This window comes from Thermobia domestica, chromosome 17 (assembly GCF_964235325.1).
Source record: "Thermobia domestica chromosome 17, izTheDome1.hap1.1, whole genome shotgun sequence".
Classification (NCBI taxonomy): Eukaryota; Metazoa; Arthropoda; class Insecta; order Zygentoma; family Lepismatidae; genus Thermobia; species Thermobia domestica.
Genome location: NC_137470.1, coordinates 72,707,878 through 72,732,175, shown reverse-complemented (window position 1 = coordinate 72,732,175; position 24,298 = coordinate 72,707,878). Strand labels below are relative to the sequence as shown.

Below are 24,298 nucleotides of genomic sequence, written 5' to 3'. Positions count from 1 at the left end.
AGTTTTCTTACTTCAATTTTACTTGTAACTATTCAGTAAGAAAAAAAACACTAAAATATGATCAATTTTGACAAGCGTAGAGGAAAAATTCATTAGTTCATTCATTCGATAGTACAGAACTATCGCATAGGTTGGGAAAACTTTTCTTTGGACATAAAATACGTTGTGTGTACTTGCATAACTTGCATAAAAGGATATATGTTTTATTTCTGGCGGTACGCAACGATACGCACCGGCACCTTTTTACTGAGAAAAGATATTTCCTCTTGTCTTAAAAATGGGCCGACGAGAAACTTTGAAAAACAAAATAGTAAATATACTGAAAATATGAGTTTTCAATGTTTTCCTTCTTATACTTTCTAGAGAAAGAGTTACGAATCTTTGTTCCTTCTTGAGGTCAGTTAATTGTATTTAAGGACTAGAAATATTTGGGTCCTTCAGTCTTTCACTCGCTGGCACATCATTGTGCCTACTTTCTTCATTCCTTTTCCACGCGATAATATAAACCATAAAGGTTTTAAGTGACTTTTTTCCCCCTAAAAGACTGGCCTCCCAAAACGAAATAATAAAAACAATTTGTCTGTCGCAGGAGTACGACTTAACGAAAAAAGTACAAAAATTCTGTTGGGAATCCACCTTTATACTTTCTCCGCAGAGGAGCCTTCACTCAGTTCCTATTTTAATGTATCCAATTCATTGTTTTTATTCATTATTAGCAAGGGGATTAAGTGAAAACATCCCCTAGATTTTTTTCGCAAAGTTTATCCGTTAATTTAGTAGTCTGAAGATGATTTTGGTAGCATGATAATATTCTGAAGAACATTATGTAGACAATGTACTGTATGTGTGTTGTACTGAAATTCAATATTTGTGGAACTCTTGATGACTTTTGAAAACAAACAATAGCAGCTCCCTGTCGCCTGGTTACAAACAGAAAAAAAACAAGAAACAAATTACTAGGAAAAATTTATTATCATTACATTTGTTGTATTTTAAAATGAAGATTTAAGAATCAGACAGGTTAAAGCATCTTTATATATAATTAAACTTTCGGGCGATATGGAATAAATGGTCTTGTGTTCACACACACATTATATTTTATATATTTTATATATATATATATATATATATATATATATATATATATATATATATATATATATATATATATATATATATACAGAGAGAGAGAGAGAGAGAGAGAGAGAGAGAGAGAGAGAGAGAGAGTGTGTTGATTAATTCGTGTGTCAATTTCATTTGTTCACTGTGCAAAAGTGCTATGAAGTAAAGCCGTCGAATTTGATGTAACTAAACGAATGACATAAGTTTTGTTTCACCATAGAAGCATGTCACTTGTACTGAAGGTTGAAGAGATATAGGGTCAAAGATCAAATTTCGATTTTTTCCTTATGGGATTCCAATGTTAAATTCTGAAAGAGCCTGAAAAAATAAAACGTAAATCGAAGTGATAACAAAGAAAAAGCTGTATGATATGATTCTATGTCGCAAGCCGACCAAATGCCTCAATCAAGTGTCAAGGTCAGAGGTCACGGTCAGATCAAGTTCACAGGTCATCTTGAGAACCCACTTGAATACACTGAAAACTACGCAATGTCCGTACCTTATCATGTCAAATGGGTTCTCAAGGTGACCTGTGACCTTGATCTGACCGTGACCATGACACTTAATTGACGCATATTTGGTTAGCTTGCGACATAGAATCATACCATACAGCTTTTTCTTTGTTATCACTTCGATTTACGTTTTTTCAGGCTCTTTCAGAATTTAAAATTGGAATCCCATAAGGAAAAAATCGAAATTTGATCTTTGACCCTATCTCTCTTCAACCTTCAGTACAAGTGACATGCATCTATGGTGAAACAGAACTTATGTCCTTCGTCTAAAGTTACACCAAATTCCACGCCTTTACCTCATACCACTTTTGCACAGTGAACAAATGAAACTGACACACGACTTAACACTCTGTGTGTGTATGTATGTATATATATATATATATATATATATATATATATATATATATATATGTGTGTGTGTGTGTGTGTGTGTGTGTGAACACAAGACCATTTATTCCTCGTCTCCTGAAAGTTTAATTCGAACACTTTGTATCATATATACAGGGTGTTTCGAAACAGCACCGACAACAAAAAAAAAATTAACAAATACAATTTACTGGGGAAAAAAAATAATTTTAAGAGCTGTGTTGCAGAGAATTCGCTACACTATAATTTTCAATTTTAGTAACTTACAGTGAATCAATATCGTCGAGAAAAATAAGGAAGTCATATAGTAAATGCTCTACGAAATGCTATTAAACTATGAATTGTTACCAAACGTCTACTTTGGCTGCCTAAAGTTTCATGATGACGTAACTGTGTCAAAATCTCTGGAACACGAGCAGTCTCACTAATAATCACTAATTAGTTTAATATTTCGAAATAGCAATTCAAAATCCTACTTTCTTCAAAACCTGTTCTAAGGTAGTTCAAATTTCTTCCATCTATGTATTTCATTAGAAACCTAACAATAAATTATTTCTTAGTAAACTCTAAAAGCGTTGTCTTCTTGCAACGGTTTGATTTTACAGGCTACTTTTCCAAAGACTACTTTGACAGACTCATTACTTGGGTTACTCGTCATTTAATTCTTTAACTTAGAAACAGGTTAAATAGACCTTCCTCAAAGGAGGGAAATGTAACGAGACGTTCCTCCACTTAACGCTGAGGTTTTAATGTTCGTCGTGCAACCTAGAAAAGATAACACGCGTTATTTTATATTAGATTTATCAAGACCTGGAAGGATATTAATTAGGTTTCGTGATATTTTAATGTAAAATATAATTAGCAAACTATGTCGGGGGTAAGTTGTAGTTCAATTTGTCAAATATACCTGAAGGACTTGTAGTGCAGAGGTATCGTGTGGAATTGGCAAGTAGCGAATTTGGATTCGAGTCCAGTCGAGTCAATTTTCCTCATCAAATTCTGTTTAGGTATTTTTTTTCCATTGTGATTCTATTATTGCTTTATAATAATAATAATAATAATAATAATAATAATAATAATAATAATAATAATAATAATAATAATAATAATAATAATAATAATAATAATAATAATAATAATAATAATATTATTATTATTATTATTATTATTATTATTATTATTATTATTATTATCGATCATTCCAAACCCCCAACATTTTAGATTCAAACTGCTGCGACGTAAAACGTGACTTGTAAGAAAACTACATCTGCCTATACGTTGCAAGAGCTGCAACTCAATTATTCCCCGCACATTCAGTCGTGTCTGACTAATCAAAACCTTGTGTAAAGCAGGAAGTCACTTTAGTCAAAACTTAAAATAGTAGCGGAGCCACAACAGGAAACGCGGGTAACGCGCCCCTACAAGGAAAACATCCTTTTACATACAATGACTAGCAGAATTATTCGGACAGTTCCAATGAAATACATATAACGGGCTGTGGCTCCGAAATGAAAAAACATATTTTGTACACAATACTGCCTAAGAAAAAAAGGAGCTATATATGCATACCTGAAAAACACAATGAAGCGTGTATTGCTGTTAACAATACGGATATAAGTAATGGCAATGAATACCATGCCCAATTTTTTTCCAGCAAAATTATTCGGACAGTATGACATCTATGAGAATGATGCAAGTACTATGAAATATGGCGCTGGTATTGAGGGTTGTGTTAAGTACTACAGTCGTTATTGCGGCAGTAATATAAAAGAATTCGTTGTCAACACGAAGAATGGGTCTGGAGACATGAATTGCCCTGTATGGCAACGTCTTGGACACAGAATCATTGAGTAGATCTAGCATTTGAACAGCGGCAATTAGCAATTTTACACCATGAAAAAGGGGGAAAAAAAAAGCTGCAGAAAATTTGCAGAGATGTCGCAAATAATAATAAAAAAAGTACAGTATTTGATATTATCAAGCGACACAAGGTTGAAGATAGAGATGATTTCCTCCCTAACACGGGACGTCCAAAGACATTTTCGGAGAGACGGGAATCCGCAACAGTCCGGAAAGTAAAAAGACCAACGAATAAGTGCTCCAAAAATTGCTGCCGAGGTTGAAGAATAAATGGGGATCGACGTAAGTCCCGATATAACTAGAAGAGTCCTTAGTAGAACTGATTTTCATGGCCGCGTAGCATGCAGAAAGCCTCATATCAACAAAACAAACCGGAGGAAAAGACTAGTTTTGCGAAATAATACCAGTATATGGGTGCCAATTGGTAGGACTACGTGAGTTTTCTCATGAAAGCAAGTTCAAGCATCTTCTGTTCTGATGGGAGGATAATGGTGTGGAGAAGACTCAATACAGAGAAGAGGAACAAAATCTGTAGCCGTCAGTAAGCGTAATGGTATGGGGCTGCACATCAGCGTCTGGAGTAGGTGAGCTGGTGTTCATCAAACAGTCAATTAACAAACACCTCTACCTGCAAATTCACAAAGATAATTTAAAGAAGGACGCAGAAAAATGGGGATATTAGATATATTCAAATTCTACCAAGACAACAACCCGAAACACAGCTCATATTGTAAAACTCTGGTTACTATACAATTGCCCAAAGACATTCCATCCACCTCTTCAGTCTCCAGATATGAACACCATTGAACATTTGTGCGATAAACTAGAGAAACAAGTTCGAAAAGTGTGATAAACTAGAAAAACAAGCTCGAAATGTGTGAAAAACTAAGAGAAACAAGTTCCAAAAACATCTACAACCTCAAAGGCGCATCTGAAGGACGTGCTTCGTCAAGAATGGGCCAAGATTATTGTTGCATACACTCGCAAATTTGTGAACGGTACGTCAAATAGACTACACGCAGTTCTTAAGCAGAAAGGACTACCTACTGCACAGGGTTGGCAAAAACCATGTTTTTTATTGAAAAAAACCAAAAAACTAGTTTTTTTGTTTAAACCAGTTTTTTATGGTTTAAATAATTTACTCTATGTATTTATATTCGATATGAAGAGAAATGAGTTGGTTTCGCCTTGGTGTTATTATGCAATAAAAAGGTTATGCTGGAAGGGGTCACATAAGCTTAAAGCGGAATCCAAACCGCTTCTCAACTTACGTCCAAGAGAAATTGACCATTTGGACACGGAACCGGGACTAATTGGTCACAAATGCGATTGCCGACTCACTCACGAAGGACTCCTGATAAAAATACGTTGTACTGATCTTTACATAGGCCTACTTGTTAATATAATTGTCAACAGTCATTTCAGAAGGACAAAAAGATAAACAGTTACACAAGTAAAAACATTATACCAGGATTATATATAAATCGGGAAACTCCCGCCTTAGCCATTGGGAAAATCCTGTTATTACTTTAAATGTATTTGTATGTAAAAATTTAAGGTCAACCTATCATAATCACTACGCTAAAACTGAGGTATTAAATTACAAATTTGGTATGTAGATATCATTCAATAAAATTAAAGTCAAATCCAAGTTGATGTTGGAAGCTACGTAGGCAATTCATAAATTTTGCCAATTTCTATCAATATATTTAAATTAAACAAACTTGCTTCTTTATAAAACAACAGGCACTGATTCAATAGACACACATAATTTGCTTTCATTTCGTATGTTTAGGCTTACAATCCTTATGAAATACCAAGGTTAGCACGGAGAAGATTTTCGCTTAAAGGGACACCTCGAATCGCTACTTGGTTTACACTTGAAAGATGGGTTGTGATTCGATCGAGAATTGAACACAGGACCCCTTGATTAAAAGGTGAAAAGTAGATAAACGTAATGCGGATGGTTTGATATGTGGAAACGTCACCATGAAGTTCACACGATTTAAAGCGGTTTCTTTCTTTTTTGTTTTGGTTTAAACTAGCTTTTTTTTTAAGCTGGTTTAAATCAAGGTTTAAAAATGGTTTGAACCATCTTGGTTTAAACCAGCCAACCCTGCCACTGGATATTGAGATTTATATTTTTTTACTCAAGTGATTTCCGATCAGGTGTCGAATAATTTTGCAACACCCGAATTCGTATTGTGTTTGTTTTGATCTCACTACTTTAGATTCATTGTTATTTTATTTTCGAAGTGTAAAATAAATTGTTTGTTCAATGTCAGAGAAAATATTATTTAAATTTGCTTTTTCTTTGAATTCTTTGAAAGTCATTTTTCAATGGTGAATTCTGAAATCGAGTGGAATTTCCCTTAAAAACAACTAGATGTAACTGTAAATTTGTCTTCAAACTACAGTGAAAACATACTTGGAAGCCGAAAGGGAATGGTAGACCCCGAGGGGCAGGGAGTCATGTGCCCCAATGACACTTTAATATACCAGAAGAATACTGCTCGCAGTTTATTGCTCCTACAATCTACCTAATATCCAATAGTACAGTCTATATTATCCTACTGAAAAAAATAAGAGCAAGTTAGTTCAAATTCAATTATATAGAGCAGTGGTCGCCAAACTTATGAAAAATCTGAGCTACGGTGCAGTTTTTAAATCTTACTGTGAGCTATCAACCAAAAGAACTAGAAACACCATATTAAAAAAAAAAATCTTGTATTTGTTTAAGGTTGGTGTAAAGGGGCAAGATTTGCCGATAGATGTCACTACAATATTCGTATCTTTCTCATGTATTTTTTATCTTTCACTAAAATTCACGATTTGTCTTAGAACTTTCAACCTAGAGACTTCAAAATTTTTAGAGAAGGAACTTCATAACCTATTGAAGGCAACAATCCGTGCCGATTTTTTATTTAGAATTTTCATTATTGTTGAAACGGTATATTAATAAAGGTTTCGATATACATTTCAACAATCAATCCATTTCAGTAATGAAGAAAATTCCAAATAAAAAATCGGCACGGATTGTTGCCTTCGATAGGTTATGAAGTTCCTTCTTTAAAAATTTGAAGTCTCTAGATTGAAATATGTAGGAGAAATCGTGAATTTTTGGGAAAGGTAAAAAATACATGAGAGAGATACGGAAACAGTAGTGACATCTATTGGCAAAACTTGTCCCTTTAAACCATCCTTAATGCCTATAAACTTACATTTTAAGGTTAGTCAACCGGAGCGTTAACGCGATCTACCGAAAACGCCCCCGCGAGCTACTAATAGATCGCCATCTACGGTTTGGCGATCATGGATATAGAGGCTTGAGTTGCGAATTATACAAATTTCTACAAGCGATCGAACGGGAGTAAAAGATCGGAAGTCACAAAAACATACATGCAATTTCCTCCAGCTACATCCTTTCAAAATTGCTCGCACCGCTCCGGGAACACAGCTAAAAGCACTTTATGATGCAGATGAACAATTTCCAGATTCTCTTTTTTTTTTTAAAAAAAAATTTTGAATTTTGAGGGTCTGTGTGATGTGTGCACACTCTTTCGTCACTTTCCAGCGAGAATAAGGGAAAAGGAAGTGGGACGATACTGAAAAAAAAAAATAAATAACTGATTCGAGATAACGGATTTAGGCGTTTCATGCCCTCTACATACCGAACAAGTGATTTTGATTATCTGTTACACCGCCCGAATCCAATGGATTCACTCGCCTAGAAACTATTATGGCTACACCAAATTTTGAACATAAGATTTACTAAAATAGAATTCACAAGTATTGACGGGTGAGGCGACTCTTCAAACGAGGTGGAAACTGGGATTAGCGTACCGTTGCATTGGAATATTACTGTGTTCTTTTTATCACCTGTCGATGGATAGACAGACGTTATCATAGTGATAATAGATATACCGGGTGTTTCAAAACAAAATCCGACAACGTTTAGGATGTGATTTTTGACACCAAGATAAGACAAAAGTATAGACCAACCAGGGTGCTTAAATGCTTCCTTTCGGAGTTATAGGCTGCCAAAAACATGAAAAAATAAACGTTAAAGGTTCATAGGTCCAAAACTATGGGACCTACCATAGTCGGGTCAAGACTTCACAAGGAACTAATATGTGCGCTATCCAAAAACACATGTTTCAGAATCCACCTAAAGTACTCACGCAACAATTTTATGGAGGGAGTTTGGTTATGGGCATGTAATTTTTGAAGTGCTCACCAACTACCTCAAATTATTGCAGAAGTACCGCAGGATTGTAAAACATGGATATTTGCATAGGGCACATACTAGTTACTAAGTGAAGGCTTTATTCGACTACGATAGGTCCAACAGTTTTGGAGCTATGGACCTTTAAAGTGCATTTTTTTCATGTTTTCGGCAGCCTATATATAACTCGTAAAGGAAGCATTTATGCACCCAGGTTGGTCTATATTTTTTGTATTATCTTGGTGTCAGAAATCACCTCCCAAATGTTGTCGGTGTTGTTTTGAAACACCCTGTATATCTTTCCAAAAGTAGCTTCAGCCGCCAAATTTCTGAATCCTACTATACAAGAGTTTCCTACAGAGAACTAGAGATTTTTCATATCCTTAAAAAAAAAAACAGTTGGAACTTTATTGATATGTGAAAGAAAGAAAGCGATCTTCTCGAGATTCTCTATATTTCATACCAATATGCAATAACAATTCTGCACAGTGGTGTAAGTTATTTCTCTGGAAAAATCTAAAAATAATAAACATAACAACTCCATGATGCCGAATAAATTACGTTCTATGAAAATATTCACAATGGGTAATTTACTTTTCTATGTTCTTAATTTTATTTATATACTAGCTGAATATACCCAATCTTCGCATGGGGGCTGTATTTGGAAGTCAGCGCCTGTGGGAGTATCACAATTCATTTCAGCGCCCGCGAAATCTAAGAATTTGACACTAATATTGGTCATTTTGGGCTATTTTTACAAGTCTCTGTATCCTGCCCCCCCCCCCTCGCTAACCCGGCACGCATACAATGGAAGCTGAATTTGCAAGTCATCGCTAAAGGAAGTATCAACATTGATCTCAGCGACCGCAAATACTATGGATTTGACACTAATATCAGTCATTTTTGATTACTTTTACATTTCTCGGCATCCCCCCGGTGACCCCCGGCCCGTAGCTGAATAGTGTGAATTTGGAAGGTAATGCGATCGGAGTTTCACCATTGATCTTAGCGACCGCGAAAACTGAATTCGACACATATCAGTCATTTTCTACTACTTTTACATGTCCCGGTAAACGCCCCCTGCGACCTCCTTGTTCGGGAAAAAAAAAAAGCTTCGGCTTGATCTGGGGCCTGGACCAAGTTACCTGTGACCAAATTTTGGTAACTCAGTCCACTCGTCTGGTCCCCAGGCCGCACAAAGACAGACAAACACACAAATAAACTATTTTAATTATATTAGATTTATTGCTAATTTTCTCAAATGCGACTCATACCATCTTCTTGATATTTGATAAACATTTTCTTAACAACTCTAACAAACGGCGTAAGTTATTCCTTACGAAAAATCCACAAGAAGGTCTTTTCAACGAAGTTTTCCTAAAATGTCCTGTATTTTAATTTTTATTTCACAACGAAATACATAGTTAATATCTGCAGCATAACATGATTTAGGAATACTTGTAGGAGCGCTAAAGTTGAGTATGGTGACCTGAACCTTTCACTTTTCGTAATTCGTATAAAATTACACATTATTTTAACTCCATTTCATAACTTAAATTGTGGGGAGTTGAAAAGATTTAAGGGCCGCGGTGGCACAGTGGTAGAGCGTTCATCCCTGGTGCATTAGGTTCTTGGTTCGATTTCAGCTCGAACCAAATGAACATTGTGGTGGACAAACACCGTGTGCGTGAGTTTTCGTTCTCCGTTTCGTCCCTCTTTCTTAATTACATAATTTCATTCATTTCTCATCATCACGGTCTCCATAGGAGCACTAATAGTCTCTTCTAATACAATCGTTGGTGCTTCATTAGTGCTTGTTGGAGCACTAACCCGTAATATTAGTGCTTCAATAGTTTGAACTCTAGAAGGAAGAAACTTTACCCCCCCCCCAAGAAAGCACTAACGATGAAACCAAGTGCAATCGATAGTGCTTCTAGAAAACAATAATAGTTTAATTAGTGCTTCATTATTAGTGTAGATATGACCAATTATATTGCACGAAACTCTCATAAGAAACAGATGGTGAATTTTTGATCACGTCAAATTCCCGCAAATTCAAAACTACAAGTATTAATGAACTCCTTTAGTGCAATCGTTAGTGCTTCGCTTGTACTTGCCACTACACCAACTCCGAACATTAGTGCTCATCATGAAACTTTTGACAGGAGGGGTTAGCGTGTAGTTGGCATCTCCCAAATTTTATCATCATCTAGCGTCCTTACTACTGAAGCACTAATTTTGGGAGCTCTGCAATAAGACCCACTAACGAAGTAGTAATCATTACAGTGTACATGCTTGAAAATTGGCAGGAATTTTACAAAATATAAATTGCCAAGGTAGTCTCACACGCATCTCAAATAGTACCAAACTTTCCACATGGTTAATATTTCTTAATAAATTTATCACTATTTCAATTCTATGTAACTGAAGAGATCGTGAAAAGAATGCGACGTCTTTCTTATCTGTCTTTCCATCTCATCTCTGTGTACTGAAAGTAAATACAAAAATTCGTGTCGCCGACCACATGGCCCACATTTGAGGCGGTGACGCGACAATTCTCGTATATATATATGTGTGTGTGTGTGCGCGCGCAAGCGCAATTCTTCCATAAGGCAATTATATTGTCATCCTTGACGTAATTCTGGGTATGTTATCCCTCAGTATAGTACTAATTATTGCATTTGGAAAGTTCGTAATTATTATAATGTGGTTTAGAATTACTTGCTTTCATATCTAAGTCACTTGCATTATATAAAAATAAACCTGACTCACTCAACATAAATTCAAAATTTAGACAAACTACTTTTGTCATGAAGACAGGAAGGTTAAAGAGCGCGTTCATTTTTTTTTTTTTTTCAATAATACAGCATCTCATATTAGGAACATGAAATACGTCATGCAAGCTCCCATTAAAAATATATGAATATGTGTTTCAGCGCATTTCAAAAAACTCTCGCTTACATTGGGAAAGCGGGTAAATCCTGAATTATATTACAAATCTCGCTCTGTGAAACTGACAAATGTGAGAATCTACTCAAGTTAAAGCTATCGAATGTGGTACTTAAAAATAAACCACGTTTTCGACACCCTTGACAATTCCGCTTCTATTGCGGAATATTCAAATTACCGATTCTTTACACAAAATAACTAAATATGAGTATTCGCTCAAGTTGGAAGTGTGAAGTTCGGTTTATATTCTTAATTGAAAACGTGTAAGCATTTTCAAAAATTTGGTTCCTGAAGGGGACAATTTCTAGTATTAAAAGTTTCGATCCTTTATTCAGAGAATGTCTAATGTGAGAATTTGCTTAACTTGGAGGTTTGAAATTAGATATATAAACCCAAATCAAAAATTAGGGGAAATATGTTGTAGTGCTTTCGACTTCCAAAAGGGAGGGGGGGGGGGGCGGAGCCATTTTTACAATATTCAAGTTTCCAACTTTGTATTCATTAATCCTTAGTCCTTCTGTGTGAAGAACGGCACTACTACTTCTTGTACAGGGTGGCCCAATAAAACCTCCCGCATTTTAAAGGTTAATAAAACAAAAAAGCATTGCAGACAGAATGTTGTTTATTAAAAACAAAACGATATTGAAAAGAAAGCTCGTAATTACTCAAGGTCTTGTAAAATTCTTCTTATACTCTCCCTAGGAAGTCCAACAACTGAAGCATGCAGGCCAGGTATTTTTTCAACGTTGTTCGTCAATTCTCCACTCACTGCAAGTGCAAGATAGTCCACCATTCAGGAGCATGCCCATTATGTGGAACAGCAAACTCTAAGCAAAAAGCTCTTTGGAATGTGATCACAGAACTTCTGCTCTTGAAAAACATTTCGTTTGGTACGCGTTATGAATTTCAACCTAAACTATACTGAAGACTAAAAAACAGGTATAGAGAGCTCACCCCTCTCGCTTCTTCTCTGACAGCGCTAAAGGTGATTAAAAGGGGGATGCTTTATTCGTTATCATTGACAACTAGAAGATTTTACCCGCTTCGCTAGACAAATAAATAATTTAAATGCACATTGATATTGCTAATTTTCGATCATTTTAATGTATGTCACCCCTCCTCATCCGCAAGAACTATAGATTCAACACCAATATCGGTCAGTTTAGGCCACATTATATATATGTAGAGACCTGTAAGGGCCGAATGTTTCGGCCCGAGCCCAATCCAGCCCGAATGTAGCTAGGCCCGGCCCCGAAAAGTTTTGGAGAATTTCGGCACGAGTCCGGCCCGATAAGTATTTTTTTAAATTCTTGGCCCAAGCCCGGCCCGGGCCAGATAAATTTTAAAAGTTTCGTTTTGTAACATTTTTTACGGGCACACTTCTTCAACATTTGCCTTTATTCTAACTATCGTTTAACCGGTTAATTGAAAACCTCGAGTATATTCGGGCATTATTACAATTGATTACTGTTGAACGGTACAAAGTTTACAAGCTCGAGTATATTCGAGGTTTTATTGAAAGCACATTTTAGGCTTACGTAAATCATTGTTGCCTTCAGTAAAAATAATCACACTGTTGCCATTCGTTTTGTTCCTAAAATGTTAGAAGAGGCTAGATGTTAGAATTTAGCAATAAAAAAATAGGGAAAAATTGAAACGCTCCTTTGGAAATAATTGGTAAGTTAACCGGTTAACAAAAGTCAATAATTATTAAAGATTGCAATTAATCGGCCCCAGCCCGGTTCGGCCTAAAGAGAAATCAGTGTCGACCCGCCCAAGCCCGACACGTGCAGGTCTCTAATAATATATGTATGTATTTTCCCCTCCCCCAAGTGGCGGAGCTAATTTTGTACCTAAACTGGATCGGAAATGTCACTGTTAATCTGAATGATCCCGAAAACTATGGATTAGACACTAATATTGGTAATTTTCGATCATTATTATATATAGGCCCCCCTACCCCACATCCGTGCTGCGGCACACGGTATCCGAATCGTCACTGTTGTCAGCCACTCCTAAAACTATGGATTCGACACTCATTTAGTCATTTTCGATCATTTTTAAATGTTCATCCCCTCCCCTACGTTGTACCCTCCACCTCCCCAACAATCAGGGCTGAACTTTGATTGAAACCGCATCAGAAGTGTTACTGTTTCTCTCATCGACCCCGAAAACTATGGATTCAACACTAATATTGGTCATTTTTAAATTTCTCCCCCATCCCCCAACCTCACGTTGCATCGTCAAAGTGAATAGCCTAAAGTAATCCCCGCCCCTAAACTATGTTGAAAATTTGATTGAGATCAATCGGGTGGTTCAAGAGTGATGAAGTCACAAAGACAGCCATTTTTATTTTGATTATTTTACATATCTCCCTCCTCTACGTTGGCTTGTCAGTGAAACGATAAAAAAAAACACCCAAGGCCCGACCCTCATCTATGTTGAAAATTTGATTGAGATCGGTTGGGTGGTTCAAGAGTTACCAGGTTTTATATATTTTTTATATATCTGTCCCCTCTCCTCACCTATGATCTACCGTCAAAGTGATATGGTAAAAAACCACCCCAGGTCCGAACTTCATCCAAATTGAAATTTTTATAAAGATTGGTAGGGTGGTTTAAGCGTGAAGTCACAAAGACGGTCACTTTTGTTTTTATTCTTTTTACATATATATCCCTTAAGGGATCCGGAGTTTTTGGGGTATTTTTTCGACTTTCAGTCAAGCAGCTACTGCATCACCATTATTTGCTGGCTAGTGATCAACGCAAGAAACGGATACTGTTGATTTGTACAATCCGCGGCAAAAAAACTGCAACATGAGGATGTAAGTTTATTGTGAAACTACGCCTAACAGCACAGGGAATGAACATAACATCTAAGTGAAAAGAATCACGCCAGGATAAACCTAGGCCTCCTCTCGTGCACACTTATTTTGGAGCAAAAGACTTCGTCATTTCACAATAAACTTATATGCTCAGGTTGCAGGTTTTTTGCAGCGGATTGTACAACTTTCGGTTCCGATATCGCCTCCATTACCAACGAACTCGATACCCATCCTTTGAACCTCTATATTCTGACCAAATTTAGTGGTAATCGACTGAGGCTAATAGCAGAAAGGGTGTCAACAATACAAGACGCTGACAACCCCGATTCCACGTCTTTAACGACTCGTCAAAAGTGGCTTTTTTTTCATCACTCTGACAGAGAACTGAACCCAGGACCACGTTCATGAACTACATGCGCTAGCATCTAGACCAGTAAGGAGAGCATAGGTGTATCTAGAGCGAGACCAAGCTCTCCTATATTACCGATGGACCAAAAAAATGGTCACTGAAAATTTCTTTCGACTCTCAGAAGAGGAAAAGACCCACTAGCAAAATATTCTATATATGCCAATAAGGAAGAGCTGCTATTATTAATATTAATATCATTAGACTTCCGAACTATGCTATGCATAAGTGTCGTAAGTCATATAGAACGGCTACGTCCGTATGTAGACAGATATAAAAGCAAAAACGTAACAGACAGAGAAACGGGTTTCTGCAATTGATTGAGCAGCCGAATAGCCGGCTCCGTCTTCTCTCTTAACCCTCTATTTAAAGCGAAATGGTTGAATTGATCATTTCCGGTCTTAACGTAGCTGGTTGGAATAGAACAAAATCGGTAACCGAGAGAAAGACGTTGGTTCCATGGGAACGATTCAGCATCTTAAGAAAACATAGCACCACCAGCAGCTCCAAAATCTACTAAAACCGAACGTAGCTGAAGTTTACTGGCACTTCCGGTTTCAATACTTATTTTAATTGAGCGAAAACAGTAAAATACTGCGAATAATGGCTTTTAGATGTAAGTTCAGCGTCGGAGAAACAAGTTCCATCTTTGATCTTATACCTCTAATCAAGTACGGGGCATAGCGGGAGTACGGAGTCTCAGTGGTAGAGGATTAACCTCTGGTGCATGAGGTCCCTGGTTCGATCCCAGCTCGCGCCAAGGAGACTTCGTGTTAGGCAAACACCGTGTTCGTGGGTTTTCTCGGGGTTCTTTCGTTTCCTCCCAATTTACTCATTCCTCATCATCACCGTCTCCTTTAGCTTAGTCAGGATAATTGTGGGACATAAAACAAAGATTTTATTTCATTTTTTCCAAGTAGTTATTAATATAGTACTTCAAGTCTCAATGCTGAACTTGCAAAGTTTGGATATCATGAAACTACTATTATTACAACTTGTTTATAATTATTATTACCAGAATCAAGCCCGAGTAATAATTCCTGAGATAGTCACTACAGTGTTGTCAGATTGGGCTATTTTTTAAGTGCCCTCGCTACAAAATTTCGAACTGGACGACACTAATTTTTGGTCTACTTTTAATTATCTACAGGCTATAATACTTAAGAATGGTCTACTTCTTACTTTTATTTACAAATCAAGAATCATTAACTTTATATAATACACTAAAAGTTCTGTTTTTTGAGTATTCCACTCAGAATGAACAATAGTAATTCTTTTAATCTCCAGACTTAACACTAGACTTTTGTTCAGTCTGCGCTATTGAATTACCACTGACCGTGCTGCTGTCTCATAATGCCTAATAGTTGTACAGAGCTGTGTAAACGTGGAAATCGCAAACTTAACTGTGTTCTTGTTATATCCTTATTAATAATGAATATAAAAATTAAGAAAAAACAGCGAAAAAGCATAATGTAAACACTGTAAACTGTATTTCGGAGTCCACAAAACTAATTTTAGCAAACATGTTTTGTAAATCAAAAAATCGCCCATTTTATACTATTACCGTCTTTCCAGTTCATTGGACATTGCAATTCTGATGTACTATGAATTTCGCTCTAACACATCACAGCCAACAATCGAAAACTGCGGTCGCTACCTGACGTATTTACAACTCCACGCGCTTCCATTAAATCGATAAATACTTTGTATCTGTAGCTGCAAAGTAATAGTTTTATGTTTGGGCTACACATAGTTCAAATCCGCTACTTCTGAAGCACAACGTCGCTACTTTTTCATCTTCAGATCTGGCAACACTGATGGACTAGACAACATTCACTCCAACGAACTGCACCAATGAGCTAATACGCCCCTAAAGTTGTATCATTCAAGAAAATTGTATTCGCACAATGACAAATAAGACGAGAATCCAACATACCTCACATATAAAAAATATGATACAAAATAACATGAAAATGGAACAATTTCATTTTCAAACTGTCAACACAAAAATGAAACCACGGAAATGAAACATCATGCATGACTCCTTTTTCCCAACCTCAGCGTGGACCCGACATTCAGGGCAAATACAAACTCGTATGGAATGCGGCCCAGCAGAGGCAATGACCAGTGTTACGAGGTGGGCCATGGGAAGGTACTCCCCGAAGCTACAAAATACCTTTCCCTTCCCCCGATTCACATCTCAGAACGTACTGAATGTGGATTCCCAGCACTTCTGAGGTAGTACTTCTCACTCGTTGTGTATTGAAAATCCAGCTGGGCGAAAATTAAAATCATCACTGACTCTCGAATTTTTGCTGCTACTGCACAATGCCACACCCAGTAGCAGATTACCAAATAAACTTGCTGGGCATGTGCCTAGAGGCGGAAAATCCTTAACCTTGCTTACAAAATAGCAGTGAGAGATCTTTTTCTTTTTAAACAAGAAAGCAGAATGGATTGAACGAAAGACGCCGACAATGAGCTTTGAAAATATTTGAGTGTTTAAAGTGAAGATTCCGCGTGATTGCTACAATTGGCCAAATAACAAAAACGTATCGAAAACACACCACGTAATCGTTGAGTTTAGTTTCTGATATTCGCTGTGCAATATTAAGCAAATTTAACAATTATTATCTTAATTTAGCTAGTAATTTTTGTGTTATTCATATATAAAAGCTTAGAGCGCTTGAGACTTGGCGAGTCATCATCGATATTCCAGAAAATATTAAGCAGGTAAAATTAAATGCAGCGGTTTCTTGCAGTCTTGCAAAGGAAAAGCGAGAAAGAAGAACATACAGAAAAGGTTTAGTACAGTGGGCACTATTTTAAACTAGAGAGACATGAGACTTGCTGAAGCAGCACTCATGCATGGTTCGTAAATTGGAGTAAAACCCTGTAAATTTAGTGAACTATATGATACTCAAAATTCTCACCTGTCCTCATCTCATGGAGAGGAGTGCACTGCCAGTTTGTCTGAGTCTCTTGACTTCGATGGCAAAAGTATCACTTTTGTTTAGTGATAAGCGGTTATAGCTTACGCACTTGGCGTGGGGAGAACCGGGTTCGATTCTCGGCGGAAGCTCATGTGATTCGGATTCTACGTTAAGCTGTAGGTCCACACTTTATATAGCCTCGGTTCTGAAAGCAACGCTAAACTGAAAATCAAATCAAAACTTTTGTTGGTGACCACCCTGAAGAGTGGTATCTGAATGAGTCTGCTGTACAACTGACATCCTCGTAAGGCGTGAAATTCACAATCCTGGAAGTATTTCTTCCATACCGCGAAGGCAGCTAAAACCAAGATTTATCAAATACGAGCGTATGCTTTGTGCAAACCTGTAAACGAAATAAAATGTACAAATTTTGCGGAATCAGTTCGTATATCCTTGCAGCACTCTTGAGGATGTATCATATAGGTTGCTCTAGGGAAAGATAAAGACAGCAATCTTACGACATTATAGATAGGAAAAGGACTTCAATCTCTTCTCGTATCGTCTCATGAAAATTGTGGAGAGCACAAAAAGCGACTGAGCGCTCTTAAGACACAAAGGTACCGGAAGTTTCGAAAATATTTTTAGTGCAGACGGTTCAGTTGTGTGTTAAGAGGGCGGCTTCCCTTAACCATTCTATTCCCTGTACCATTAGCAGTACTTAACGTATTTAGCGCAGTGTTTCTCTGAAAGTCTGGGTCGCGAGTATTTTTTTTAATTGCGAAAATCTAATTTTGATGCAGAATCATATGTTGTGCCCAAGTACTATTCAGAAAACGAAAATTGGAAGTGTCTCTTAATGAGGTATATAAACTAAGAGGTTATTCAGAGTCGTGCTACACAGTCAGTCGAGATAACGGGATAGAATGAAAGAGTGGGTGAGTCAAAATCTATCACGGGGAGGGCATTGGTCGAAGTATTGTTACCTCTGTGTTACCTTTCTATGGAAAAACTAACCTTTTATGCGCATGTGTACAATTTCATGTGATACAGTTACTAAGAAATTTACATTACACTTGCCCGATCGTAACCGACTGATACTCTCATCAAGACAGGGCCACTATATTCATAAATATACATTACAATTTAGATTGAAAGTTTAAAGATGATGCATTCATTGAGGAAAATTGAGCGGCATGGAAATCCATGGAAGTTTCACACAAGCTAATTCTCTTACAATTTGTGACGAAGGTATTGAACTGGCCGCGCCGTGTGACAAAGACAGTTGTCTTTAGATAATGCAGTACTCATTCAGTCGCCTCTCAACTATCATTACAACCTCTCTTTGCACATGTGCTTTACCATTGTTGCCAACCGTTAAACATTAAAACTACAACGCCCATGAATCTGCAACCTTAACCCTCCCCCGTGCTTTATCAACAAACTACTATTACACGTACACAATACAGGAAAAGGACTTCGCTTCCCTGTACTCGTAAATTGGATTCAGAGCTTAATTTGTTCACCGGCTTTGTAAGTTCTTTCTGTACCTATGAGAACTACATATGCTTATACGTCAAAAGTTCACCTCAATCAAATAAATGCGAAATCACGAAAGTTACGTTCTCAAACTTGCAATATATAATTGTCTTCTCTGTTTCAAGTACCATATAACCTACAAATAATTGACAGTAACATATGAAGATTCATCACCCTGATTGTACCATTTACATTTTTGATAACATTATTTCATAATGTTCGGTATGAAGAACAAGTGGAGAGCAAAAAACCGGAAGAAATTTGTCACGTTCGTCCCAATATCCTTGTCCCCTTTATCTTCGTCCAATGAGTAGCTACTCCGTTTTGAAGGACCCCATCAATAGTTGTGCGCAGTCTCAAGATTTGTTAAACCACCAGCAAACAGGGTAAATTATGAGTAATTCCAGCATCTATCTCATACACAATCCTGACCGACCTCACTTCACTTAGAAACGCCATACCGCCACAGGTACGAGCTGAGGTCTTATCAATGCGGTAGGTGAAAAGAATCTGGAGTCATTTAGATAAGACAGTACAACAAACACGAGTCGAAAAGCGTTGTGTAAATCGATAATAATGGTGCATATTCCCTACACAAGCTTCCACCGAAGAACGACTCGCGACGGCCAATACCGTTTATGTCTGCGCCTCGCCTATTCTTACTCTGGCAAGCTTTTATAACAAAGATAAAAGTGGTACAGACAAGAGATCAATTGAATATTTCTATCTTCCGACTACTAGCTTCATGTGTCTGAGTATGTCAAATCTTTATGTTGTAAACTATAAGAATACATGAAAAAATGCACCTCTATGAAAGAATACAGTTAAAATTAGATGGAACATCGCAATCTTACTGTAATAGTTGTTGATACAAGAAAAGCTCTCGCCCTGAGAGAAATTCGTTAGCGAACGAACTACTGTGTTCTTTACCATTGTAATAGAATATCAAAATAATGTTTAAAGAAAACTTTCCCTTACAATTTTGAACAAAACTGTTCACTATTAGATTACCTTGTTTCTCAGTTTGTTGGGAATTATTCATATATGCATAATTCCTCCATACTGTCACCGATTCCTTTATCGTCTCATTGTCATTAAGCATTTTTTTTTCCTTTTTAAGTACTGGAAAGACCTTTATTAATATCAAGTGATTATATCAAATTTGTAATCATAAATTTGATAACCAAGTCCTTCGATCGTAATCCAATCGTTGTACAACAATCTAATCATGTATCACTAAATAATTCTTTATTTGCTTTAATGTAATTTTTAAAAAATGGTTATTGTAGGATAATGACTGCCTAAATGAAACCCTCCCAATCTCAGACTCAAGAATTCAGAATGTAATGCGAAGGGAACGTCCTTACGTCTAGCTTCAGAATTAAGAAGCAAGTTATGATTTCCTTGACTATGAAGACAACTACTATGTACGTAATGCAATGAATAGGGGCATTCCGCTTGCGTAGTTTCCACTATGACACATGGCTACACTGTGCTCGTATAATGTTTGTATACAATGCAGCAACGAAATATGCCATAGAAAATACATAAAATTTTACCTTGAAACTGTAAACAGTTCAGTTTTTAGACAGTAGTAATAGTTTCGCTTTTCTCCAAATCATTTAGACAAGTTCACCTGCTCAAACCACGAGGTGCAATAACCGTTATAAATAGCTATACAACCTTTACATGAGTACTCTCTTAATTTTACTCAATGTAATTGAAATGTGCAGAATTACAGCAACATGTAGTTCAAATATTCGACGTGATTACTTATTCTCAGATGCTCGTCTTTCATACTCCGCTCCGCTCCCCTCCCCTCCCCAGTAGTATTTCTTCGTCATATAACCGCTCGTTATTTACATTAAGGGATCATTCACATACCCAGATTAAACACAGTAAAGGATAGAATGCACGAACTATTACTGCTCACGCGCGCGCATGTTTAGTTTAACTACATTTCACTAACAATGTCTTCAGACACAACAGGTTCAACAAATACACTATTACTTCAATCAAGAATCTGTCCGAATTCACAGGTTAATATCCACAAGTAAACTTTTATCTTATTGTATTTAGAAAACGTACCTGTGTATATTAATGGCCTTCCTGGAAAAATTCTCATCCATGGAGCACAGTAACACTCCTCCCAATATTCCTGCGCTCTGATGATCGTATCACAAATTTTACACATTTTCTTACGCACCACGTGTACGTGAAATACGCACAAAATTTCAATATGCACTATACAAAACACCACCGCCTTTCACGATCCAAAACACATCAGAATAGCATTATTGTTGAGATGTTGGCCTCCATTCACACTATACCACAACACTATTTAAAACAAGTAAAGGCAACTTCCGAGCACTTATACAGCTATCTCTTCCCGAAGCAATACGAATCACCCTGCAAACAACCAAGCCCACGATACACTTAACCTCACTCGCAGACGCCATATCTGTGGGTTATAAGAGGTCCCTTACTCTATTCGTCACATCCGGATTCATCGGGACACGAACTTCTCTCGCAACGATTCGGGTTACTTCGGCGCAATTCGGGTAAACAGGGGTGGGGCCAAGCAATAATCTCCGAGTAACTCACTACAGGGCTACTCAGCGTTACCATCTATAATATGAAAAATTCCTTGATGAAACCTTACAGTATTTTAACTTAGTTTCACGTAACTAAGAAAGTTTAATATAGCTATATCATTTTTTAAGCCTCAAGTTGAGAAGTGAGCCTAAATATTAACATACTATCCCAACATGAGTTTCCACTGGAATCCCGTACATGAAGAAATCTCTCTGAAGTCCCTGTTCGAAGAATTTCATTGCAAATTGCAAGTACATAACCACGACACTGGTGGATTTAATACTATGACAGCCCATCATACAGCACGTGGCTTCAGATCGAAATTCCGATTAGTGTGAAACATGTGATGGCTTTTACAATTAAACAACAGGTATGAAAACTAAGTGCTGCAGCTTCCTTAATTTCATTTCTGACATTTCTTTATCCATTAACAACACATTACTACTCTGCACGCATTAGGAAAAAAATAATATTTTCTTAAAATAAAGCCATCCAAAGTTAAAATTTGGTTCCATACTTCTTATTGTTATTACAGATTAGAGAAGAACGGGATTTATACAATTTTCTTGTCAAGTCTTCTACTGTTATTAAAAATTTTGAGATTTCAAAGTATCAAATGAAATTTAAAACAACATATTAAATTTCTTCTCATTATAGGATAATTTTCTAATTACTGATATCTGCAGAAAATGCCAGAAATCAGAAATGATGATCAGTAATTTCATACTAGAGACAACAACTGATTCATGGACACAATGACTTTTCCAATTTCAACGCCTAGTGTACAGTTTGTGGTCTGCACAATAGTTGTGTGTCGATTTAACTGGAATTTTGCATCAATTTCATCAGTGAGGTTATGAGAGATGTGGACATACAGCTAAACATGGAATCTAAACCACAAGAGCTACTGCCGGAATATAAACTGGAATCGAACTTAGTTCTTCCGCACTGACGAGACTATGCTAACCAAATAGCCAGGAGAAAGCTTAACGCGAGAGCTGAAGCATTGTTGAACAAGAAAACATCTTTCAGACATTATATTTATATCAATAATAACTGTACTGAAAACGTAACAAATTCTGTTCGAAACAAATTCAAAAAGTCACTCGTTTACAGAACTAAAGGGAAGCGTAGGCGCAACAAGTATTTGCATCGCATTTATCGATGTCTTCCAAAATCCAAATTACTTTTACGATACTTCCAAAGTTTATTTGCACATACGGAACATCAAGTAACTCTAAATAAATTTATTGATTGGAGTTGAGTGTTTCTCTTCAGCACAGAGGCTATATGAAACATGCATTAACGCTTGAAGTGATAACGGATTGGAATCACAGGTAAACGTCTCTACCTGAAACGGAACCTGTGAGGTCACGAAGAGCCACTGCTGTTGTATGCTTACAACACACCCAGAACATTTAATTTCTTAAATTTGCGATCAACAGCTTCAATAGGCTCCTCAATTACTGTATCTGAAACTCGCAAACAACTATGTTTAAATTAAGAAGTATTTTAAAAGTACTTTCACCCCAACAAAGATAAAAATGTAGCTTCGGTGCTATTGTCGGTTTTTCCTTGTCTGTAAGATTGAATTCAGGGAACCACGCAACACAAATGTCAAGTTTCAGGCACTGATAAATTGGGGTTCCATGACCTACAACTCTGCAAATCATAATTTGAAGCCAGAATATAACTCTGCAGGCAGACAAGGGAACTATCAGGAAACTTAACACGACAGCTGAGCAATGTTGAACAAACATCTTTCAGTCATATTAATAATGATGGTAGTTGAAAACGTTAACAGTTAGGTTCTGTTTCAAACTTTTAAAAAGTCACTGGTTTAAAGAAATAAAGGAAAGTGTAGGATGAACCTAGGATCCACAAGTATTGTACGTTGTAAAACACATTTATTTGATTGCAAATTATTACAGGAAAGCAAAGCTGATAGTTGAATGAATTGTGATGTGCTATATTACACACACACAAAAAAGAAAGTTTTACGTGCCACGCGTCTCCACTTTAGGCTAAACGACACGATGAGAAATGTTGAAAGAAACCGCACAACATCCATACCTTCAGCCGGACTCCGACCCGCGAAATATACGTCCTGCAATTGCCAGCTTAATACCTTACACTGTCAATCATTTCAGCCAGCTATCGAGTAATCAACAACTCTTCTAAAAACACTAAAGCAAAAATTATTTTTGTTACGTTTGACTGAATGGAAAGCGAAATATTTACATGTAAATCTCCTCTACCCAAAGAAGCAGACAGTTTGCAATACAAAAACCTACTTTTTTCTACTGTGTTGTAACTTGTAGTATGTACAACACTATAAAATGATGGACTACGCTGTATCAGGTAGTTGGTTGTTAGATTTCGAGTTCATAAAATGATACAAATTTCAAAGTTCAATAGACCATGATTATGCATCAAGATTACGAACCGGTGATGATAATGAATGAATTGAGAGGACACGGAAGAAGACCGAGAAATAACACGCATACGGTATTTGTCCTTCATAAATTCCATTTGGCACGAGCAGAGTTCAAACAAGGGGCCGTATACACCAGAGGCGAGCGCTCAACTTGAAGTTAAGCGTCCTGTTCAGTACCGATGACGTAGAGCTTAACGGGATCACGCCCGTATTAGGTAAGTGATATTCTGTGCTTGAGCACAGGGCGGCAAAATTTTAGATTTTTTAAATGAAATGAAATTTTTAAGTTTTACGTCCGACGATTATACCGACGAGGCTAAAGGAGACAGTGATGGTGAGTAATGAATGAAATGGTGGAATGAAGAAAGTGGGAGGAAACGGAAGAACACCGAAAAATGAACCTTTGAGTTATATGTCCCACGATTATGCCGGTTAGGCTAAGGAGACGATGATGATGAGTAATGAATGAAATGGTGGAATGAAGAAAGTGGGAAGAAACGGGAGAACCCCGAGGAAACCCACGCACAAGGTGT

General features: G+C 36.9%; 1 protein-coding gene across 5 annotated transcripts in view; it reads right to left on the bottom strand.

Moving 5' to 3' along the window:
• The window catches only part of LOC145673727 (serine/threonine-protein phosphatase 4 regulatory subunit 1-like), a 608,213-nt gene that overhangs the window by 471,848 nt on the left and 112,067 nt on the right, over positions 1-24,298 (bottom strand). Inside the window, exon 1 of one of the 5 annotated variants that reach the window (XM_081743444.1) lies at positions 20,822-21,224. The exons of the other annotated variants lie outside the window; for them this stretch is intronic. Within the exon in view, the coding sequence (XP_081599570.1) occupies positions 20,822-20,862 (41 nt within the window). The 5' untranslated portion in view covers positions 20,863-21,224. Of the gene's footprint in view, positions 1-20,821; positions 21,225-24,298 lie in introns of those variants that run through there. 5 annotated transcript variants of the gene reach the window in all.